Below are 9,173 nucleotides of genomic sequence, written 5' to 3'. Positions count from 1 at the left end.
AAATTACATAGAAATTTTTATTTATTATTACTTTTGTCAGATTCAAATTATTTCTGTGACCGCTGAGTTTTTCTTTCATTAACTGAAGGGTACCAACAATTTTGTCCACGTCTGTAGAGGACACTTTTTGCTGGTATGATGACATGTTTTCTGCTTCAAGTACTGTCAACCTAAAACCTAATGCTTATATATGCTGCATCTGTAATGGGATGTTTCCCAACAGAACTGTTTTTTAATAAATCAGAAGTCATGTTTTCATTCATTTGCTATAAAGTTCAATTCTTATTTTCTCCTCCTGTATCCCTTACTGGTGATTTTTTTTCCAAAGACAGGACATTTTCTAAAGACAACAAACTCAAACATGATCCAGTGAGTATTTTCAGAAGAACATTTATTAAAAAATCAATGATTTTCTTCTTGTGAGCATTACACTTCAGATGTACACAATATACAAAGGGTGCGTTTGGTAGCAAATATACTTTCTGTTAAAGACAGCAGCAGCAGAATTGGCACGTACAAAAATACACATTAGATTTTTTCACACAACATACAACGAAACAAGAACATATAATTATATATTTATATATATCTGTATTATAAATATGCAGAACTATACAAGTTAAAAAGAGGATAAAGTACTTTTTGAGGCAACATTTAAGATGACAATGGCCTTTTTATAGTGTTATCCTGTGAAAAAAATTATGCAAAATAACACTGTTTATTACTCATTGTGCTACTAATAAATCAGTAATCGTACTTTTCATTAGATTAATACACAGTGAAATAAGGTCATTTATTAAGTTGCCTAAGAATAAACACTGCAATGTCAGCATCACTGAAAAAGAGGATCATATTATGGACAAAACATACAATATTGGAGACAAACACACATACACACTAATAGAGTTTCTTAAAGAAAATAATGAAGTCCGCCAACAGCAAAATGTTTTAGGTCTTCTCATAATTTTCCCTAAGAAAATCCCATCATATTTAACAACTTTCTGGCTGTCTTCCACACAAACACACACGACAACCTCCCATCCACGCCCAGTCACTCAGACGCAATCCAGAGCTTCTAAAAACAACACTCTAGGAGGTGTATGTAAAAACGAAATAATAAATACCATCTCTACTGATTCACTGATTCAGACAAACACTTCAACCTGTAAAAGAGGAATAGTTCATGTAATAAATGCACATGGCTTTAAACAAAAATATGTTGCCAAGGGTGTCAAAGTCGGTCCTCGAAGGTTGCTCTCCAGCAAGTTTTGGATGTTTCCTGCTGCAGCACCTCTGAATCAGATTAATGGGTCATCATGCTTGGGCTAGAACTAGATAACAAGCTTCTGAGAAGCCATTTAATAAATTTGAATGAGGTGTGTTGGAGAAGGGAGACGTCTAAAACCTGTGGGACTGCAGCCCTTGAGGATCAGTGCTGGATACCCCTGGCTTAAAGGAATAAGTATGTACAACAACATCTATGTTACAACTTTCCTCTCGCAGCAGTACTGAAGAAAACACTGCAGGTGTCTACATTTTCAAGCAGATTGAGCTCAATGGTTTTACTGTTTTAAAGACATTTAACAAGCCACTTGTGTGTTTTCTACTGGCGTTAGGAGATGTAAAAATGTACTTTTATAAACATTTTACAAGTTTCCACAGTTAAAAAGATTCTTTGTCCTCTGTTTTGTTTTTTTTTTTTGGGGAAAGCTCCACCAGGATGTCTCCTTGTGCTGAGGATGCAAAATTACAGTCAGAGAGAAAATGACAAAAGGAAAAAAAAAGCTTAAGTTTAAAGATTTAGTTGTCCAATTTGTCTGTTTTCCAACATTTTATTTTGGAGATCTAAATTACTTAAGGGCTCTTGGTGCAGCCACCTCTAAAGTTTTGTTGATCACTATTTATTATGCAGCAAACAGGGGAAAATCAGTACCATTTTAGTCTCTGAAGTACCATTACACTAACTGGCAACAAAAAAAAAAAAACTTATATGGCAGAATATATCAATAAAGATAACAGTTTTATAACAAATGAACATATCAGATAAAAGTCGGCCTCCCATTTACAATTTGTCTATACAAAGTTTTCATTTACACATATGACTCTTCCGCAAAAAAAAGCTGCTCAAAGTCCTCCAGTCGTGGGTCACTGCACCGCCTGCTCTGCCACTCCTTCTTACTTTGCACGATAGCGAGCGCCACCTCCTGACTCCTCTGGAGGCAGGTATCTGCATCCGCCTGACTCTGTGAGGAAAAGTAGTCCCTTACGGCACGGGTGGCAGAGGAAGAAAGGCAGAGGTGCGTCTTGCCGTGGTTGGGGTCCACGTCTGACACTCTCAGTCTGTCTTGCAGCTGACGTTTAAAAACACTAGGCCTGTCCAAGGTGAGGCTCATGGGCGGGTCAGAGTTTGCTGAGACCTTGGCAGGTTCGGACGCTCGGCGGGGAAGAGTTTTTCCTTTGTGGCTTTCCACAGTCGGAGTTAGAGAGTGGGATTTTGGTCTCTGGAGAACCAGAGTAGTGGCACTCTGTCCATAGAAAACACCCTGTGGAGGCTGCACACACTCACTTCCCAGCAGAGTTGTGGGGTTGTTATGGGAGGTTGGGTTGAGGGGTTTGTTGTAGACGCTGGCCTGGACATTAAACTGCCTCAGCTCTTTGACTGTCAGAGGTTTTTCTGCCCCTCTGTAGAAGGGAGAGCGGTTGCGCTGCAGCTGCAGTAGAGCCTGCTGGTAGGATGGAGGGCTGCTAGATCTCTGCTGGCAGTTCTGATTCATCCCCACAGCTTCCAGTGCAACAGAGTGGCCATTACTGGTTGGGTAAGAATTTCCATTTACCACAGGCAAGTCCTCTGTGCGTCCACTTTCAGGTTGCCTTAGCGACAGACAACGATCCTTCTTAAGCCACGTATTAGGGTGGAGGCCGTGTGAGTGTGTGGTTTGGCTGGTTCGTGGGGGCTGGGCAGATTGCTGATAATGAGGAAGAGCTTCCCTCTGAGGAGGGGAGTTTCTGGGTGACTGCTGCAGGGCTGCTCCATTCGTTGCATAGTCAGTGGAGTACTGTGAGAAGGCGGAGTCTAAAGAGCTGAGGGAGGAGCCCGTTGGTGAGGTTGCTGGTGACGACAGACTGGAACAGCTGGCATCCAGTCGCAGCGGAGGTGGAGGTGCGTGCTTCACCTTTCTCCGCCCGCCATTCTGGAGTTTGGCTCCTCTCTTTTCACGCTCATCTTTTTCCTCCTCTTTCAGCTGCAACCTGTCCAGGCCCTGCTCCAGAAACACCTCGTTCTCCTCCTCCCTCTCCCCCTCCATGGCAGCATCATAGCTCGCCTTCCTCACAGGAAGGTGGCGATCCCCAGCATGAACCACCAGGTTGTTTGAGGACGGTGTGCTTGCTAAAGCCAAGGCAGGCTCTGAACTCCTCCTTAGCCTCCTGGGACCCTGTGATGAGCCGTTGCTCTGGCGGGTGCGAGGCTGCCGCACTGCAGGGCTGAACCTCCTCGGTCTTGCCAGAGGGGGGAGCTGCAGTAAGAGGTCGGCATCAGGATCTGGATCAGGGTCACCATCGCTGAGGGTGATGACAGAGTCACGGCTGCGGCTGTCAGGCTTGTCTTTATCACAAAGTGGCAGCTGTTCCTGGTAGGGAGACTCCGGATCATCGTTCAGCTCGTTCTCAAGACTGTCATAGGATGAGTCGTTCATCTGAAAGGACGACACATCTGTAGGCAGAAAGATCAAAGTGTTAGAATTTTGTAACTTTAATACGTTTTTTTTTTTTCCCCCTAGAAGCTTCCTCTATAAAGCCAATGCATTTTGAGAGAAACTAAGAATCTTAACTGCAGCAGCTGAATGAACAAAGTTCCAGTTCACTGCTGGAGATGTGGAGAACAGAGGACAAAGCATCATCCTGCTGTGTGCTCCTTGACCTCTGCTGGTTATTTACAGCACCAGGAGGAAAATTAGTGCAACGTATGAATGAGGAGATTCAGCAGTATTAATCAGCACCTGTGACCTTAGCAGTCACTGAAATGACTGCAGGTCAATCTGCTGACATCAACCAACAGGACCAAAAGAGCCAAAGCAACTCAGTCAGACAAAGAGCCAGTCAGTCTCAACCCACCTCACAGAAAGCAATTCATTTATTAGTAGAACCATGTAACTTCCTGATCTTAAAAAATATGTTTGTCACATTTTGTGGCATTTATTTTTTACATCCCTGAGCTGTCATTGCCCAGCAGCGCCCCAAGGCTGAGAAACCACACTTTCCAACTTTTTTGTGCGGTACGCTACATCATTTTATGCACCGTGCCAAGCGCTGGCAACTGGATATCAACACATTGGCTGTTTTGAAGCACACACTGACTGATTTATCCATGAAACACAAGAGGACATTATCTGAGGAAGAGAGATAAGAATAAGAGTATGGGACAGAACGAGAGATAAGAGTTGACATCAGACTGACTTACTGGCTGGAGAAAGCTCAGAGTAGAGGTAGGATGCAAGATGGAAGTTCTAGAAAAATAAAAAATTGTAATCCTGGCAAGAACAGACATGGACCCAGGCCCAATTTCTACAATTGGTCCTATCCATCTATTTGCAGAGGTAAGGTACCCCCCCTCTTTGGATGGAATCAATGGGTCGCAGTCCTCTAGCCATCCATATTATCCCCCTATTAAAAGGTCTATATAACCATTAGTCCATGATCCCAAAAAGAAAAAGGGCGCCTTGGTTCAAGATCGAAAACCATCGTGTAGTAAGCCATGGTAGGAATTGGGATTGGGCCCTGCTGTACTTTGTGCAATCTCCTTCTCTTCTTCCAGTTCTCAGTACTTACCAGATCCATGATCGCTGCTGCTGCTCTTCTGGCTGTAGGCTCTGAACAGCGAGGTGACGTCGCCCAGGACGCTGCTGCAGTTCTCAATGAGGAAGCGAACAAGTTCACACACCTGCAAAGACAAACAACACCTGATTAAATCATGTAGTCATTCACATTAAAACATGTTGACTTTTATATCATTGTTCCGCAGCTGCTGACAATTAGTTACTTTTATTGTTTTACAGATGCATGAAGGACTGTTAACTGTTTATGCAAAGTTTCAATTGTTGTATCAGTTCCTCATGGAAGCAGCCAAAGTTCAGCAGAAATTATGCCAACATAGTTGTTTCTGAGTGTGTCAGCACAACCTGATGAATAAACTCACAAACTGCTGGATCAAGCTCTTAGTACCTATGCAGAGTGTGTGCACCACACTTGGAATGTGTTATCTTTATGTTGGCTGGTACAAGATGTTCTCGTACAATAATAAAAGGCTTCTATTTCTCTTAAAATGTTAGGTCCTTGTGGAATGCATTCTTCTTTTTTTTTCTTTTTTAGGCCTAAAGACATGTTTATCAGAGTTTCATAGGCCTTTTAACCACAAAATCATCCAGACAACTGGTTTTAATTAGGCTGCAATTATTCACCGACATGCAAGTGTACATGTGTTACCTGAGGACTCCACTAGGGGACACACCAGACAACTCAAACTATTTTACTAAACGGAAATAACTATCACTGACAACGGAAATCCATATTCTTCATTCAAGCTATTATAGTTGTTTAGTTTGAAGTCAAATATTTCTTTTCTTTTCTATAACCAGCAAACTATGTTAAACACTAATATGCCCTAGTTTCTAACTTTCTGTAGAAAACTAAAGTAATGCTATTCACATTGTTTAGTTAACGTTTATTGTAGCCCATTGTAAGCTGAAACTCCTCTTTTTTTGCACCGTAGCAACTGGATGCCACACTTTAAAGTTATGACCCAAATAAATTTGTAGCAGTGGTTTCACATGTGTGTTAAAAAGTTGTGTTTTTGGGGGTGTCCCATATCATCTTGAGAAATGTTTGTGTTGTGCTGACGTCAGCTTTCCAGGAATATTTGCATTCCACAGTGACGGTGAAACAGAGAAGTTCTCCATCTCCTGCAACTCCTTCTTTCCTGTCCTTGATAATGTCATGATGATATTATTTGACATCATGTATTGGCTTCGATTAAATATTCGCCTAAATGACTATCACTGGAAAAAGTTTTATATTTTTGTAGCTTCCCATGTTTGCTGTTATACCATTTTTTAAAAATCAAATTTGAGCAGATATTTGGAGGTAAAGAGGGAATTAAATTTTCTGTTTCCTTAAGAGTCTACATTCCAACCAGATTAAGTTCTGAAACATGCCAACAGCATCTGAGCTTTATGAGTACTATCAGCCCAGATGGAATCCGTCTTCAAACAAATCACAAAACTTGTCTGAAGACACCGCCTTTTAAACTAAACAGACAAAATTCACTAAACACGGATGAGGTCCTCCGACACAAATTGTCAGCAAACACCAGAGCTGCTTGGAAATGCTGGAGACTCCCCAACTGTGGAAAATGTCCACCCATCATGTTTATATACTAGTTTCTTTCTCCCGCCATCTTTATGTCCCTGTGACAAACATACATCAATTTCATTAGTGGGCCAGATATTTTCTGTCTCCCTGTCTGAATGTCTTACTGCTCAAAATGAAAGACTACATCTTTAAATGGTGCACAAACAGCAAACCCCATCTTGATCATGTTACAGTTTTTAGCATGAAACAGTAAAATCATTCTGCTTTGTGTCATTGCTGGAGAGGAAAAACATATTTTATAAGAACTACCCTTGTCCATTTGTTCACATTTACCTGACAAATTATTTGGTAATGAGCTGTTTTTTGTTTGTTTTTTCCAGTTATGCAACTTAATGAGTTCAACAGTAGTTTGGTTCATGCAATCAGGAGCAGTTTATCCCTCACAGCTGTTACTACAGAGCAAATGCAACCTTTTCTCCTGCTTCAATTCTGTTCGTGCATGAGCTCTACCCAGACCCATATTTGCTAATGAGTGCTGCAGGAAAGCCCACAGCTCACATATTACTTTAAATATGAGTAATTCCCGGATCTGCTTTCTATAACCTGCAGGGAGAGGTAGTATTTATACAACAAACACACAGATATGAACACACATTTCTCAACTGTTTAATTCCTCATCAACTGTACCCAAACAATGGCTGACAGCTAAGTCTGCAGCTTCACTGTATGCCCACCTAGCTACATCTTCTTTACTATCTGCCATCTCTAAAAGAAAACACACAAAGGCATCTCAGTGATTTGCTTCAGGGGGCGTGAAACCACTCAATCATCTTCACAGGACTTAGAATGTTTTGGATTAAAGGGTAGATAACTTTAGTGATTGTTGCTCCTCTGTGACATCAATCTGCACAGTGACATTCCACGGTCTCATTCCTGAGCAAGAGCACAGAGTTTGCAAGCAAACATTTAATCGAGCTTAGCACATGATGTAAAAAGGGCTGCTGAATATAATGGAAAACACCTTCTCAAACTGTTAGGACAGGGATGGGTTGATAATACCTTTGGCTTGCTGCTAGGAAAACATTAAACTGGGAAATGAATGCAAAGAATACATTGAATAATAGAACATTTTGTATGAAAATCATCAAATTACCTGTAAAAATAAACAAGTCTATATGCAAACAGAATGCAGACTGGACAACTAGTTTTTCTAGTTTACCAGTTAATAATGCAAGAAGCTTTAACCAATTGTTTTACAATTTTGAAACAGTAAAAGATGAATAAGAATGATCAGAAATGTGTAATATCTCTCTTCTATTTCACTTGTCATCTCCTCCGCCCTTCTCTTCAGTTGCTTCACCAGCATTCCTCCCTGTCAGTCAGTGAGGGCTGCTACGTGACACAAGGCACTATTGGAAAGAGCCTGTGGGCATCCTGGAGACTTTCACCCATTCATCTGTCAACAGCCAATTCACAACTGTTTCTTCTTCTTAACCTATGTAGGATGTTTTCTTTACCTTTTTTTAAACCATTCAAAAAAAAGGAAGTAGATGAGCTGAATGTTATTCACAAAATATTTGCCTGCTATACAAACACAACTGAAGCCGTCACAGTATACAATACTGCAGGCACATACAGTTAGCACATGTGTAAATGTGCATTAAGAGGTCATTTCTTAGTGCATCAAACTGAGGATCCCCTCTCTCTGTTTTAGTGAGGTAGAGAAGTCAGAGTTATTTAAAAAAGCAAAACAAAGCTAATGTTAGGGTTTGGTTCACATTTTAGGAACCAGGCATGAGCACAAAACAAACGATGCACAAACTAAAGCTGCATTTATCTCAGAAGCTCCTGCTTTTATGACAAAAACATCTAAATTATATGCTGCATGTAAGAGAAAAGGACACCCATGCAAAACACAGTCTGCTAAAACTCCGCATTCACCAGACAAGGCTGGAAAAAAAGCCAAAGATTCTGACCACAAAGTGGAAGTTTTTAAATCTCACTTTGTTATTTTGTATGAGTTTTTTTTTTTCAGAAAAATGCTGCCTGGGCTCAGAGCAGACACAAAAACATGCAGTATGTAAGCAGAAAAGCTTTATCAGGGGAGTATTTGGGAAACCAGATCTTTTGGTATTTGTGGGTGTTGAGGATTTTTGTGCTGACAAGTGTGAATGTGTGTGTGGACAAAAAAAAGAGAGAGGTGTGTTTACTGACACAACTGTCCACACAGATACACACACATGCTCAGCGTCAGGATTCTGTAGGAAATTCTTTGCATGTTTTCTCAATGAATCTCAACCATTTCAACGTGCACACACGGATTTTCATTCGCTTTTGAAAAGATAGGCGAACCAGCCACCCACAGAGATTATTTGCAACACAACAACTTTCCACATGGACCACCGGTGAAAAAGATATGTGTGTTGTATTGCTTTTAGGGACTAGATGATGGGTTCTGGTGGGCGAGGTGGCTTCGGCTGTGGGCTTTGGCTGCAGCAGCTGCTTGGAGAAATAAGCCATTTCAGGTTAGGCTGGCTGACCAAGTCAGGATGGAGAAATTGGAGTGCTACTTTTAACCTCACAAGAATCCACGAGTCTACAAGAAAGCCACTACTATTTCCACTCACGTTCCACCCATCACCAAGTGTCTGGCAGGTGCCTTTTACTTTTACTGAATATATTTCCAGGCAATTATGTGCATATTTCAGAAGAATTTAGCTTAAAGATTTATAAGATGTGTTAAAAACACTGAATATATATGGAAAATGTATAGTTTTTGTTACGTGTGGTCTTTGCGACTGTCCCAT

At 41.1% G+C, this 9,173-nt stretch overlaps 1 protein-coding gene across 1 annotated transcript in view; it reads right to left on the bottom strand.

The window, feature by feature from the left end:
- Positions 1–374: 374 nt before the first annotated feature.
- The window catches only part of arhgap20 (Rho GTPase activating protein 20), a 29,724-nt gene continuing 20,925 nt past the window's right edge, over positions 375–9,173 (bottom strand). Inside the window, exons 14-15 of the mRNA XM_042001152.1 lie at positions 4,828–4,939; positions 375–3,712 (exon numbers count right to left, since the gene is read on the bottom strand). Coding sequence (XP_041857086.1) covers positions 2,091–3,712; positions 4,828–4,939 — 1,734 coding nt within the window. The 3' untranslated portion in view covers positions 375–2,090. The remainder of the gene's footprint in view (positions 3,713–4,827; positions 4,940–9,173) is intronic.

The sequence above is a fragment of the Melanotaenia boesemani genome, chromosome 12 (assembly GCF_017639745.1).
Source record: "Melanotaenia boesemani isolate fMelBoe1 chromosome 12, fMelBoe1.pri, whole genome shotgun sequence".
In the NCBI taxonomy this organism is placed as follows: Eukaryota; Metazoa; Chordata; class Actinopteri; order Atheriniformes; family Melanotaeniidae; genus Melanotaenia; species Melanotaenia boesemani.
The sequence above is the reverse complement of the archived record's forward strand: the minus strand, read 5'-3'. Positions and strand labels throughout refer to the sequence as shown.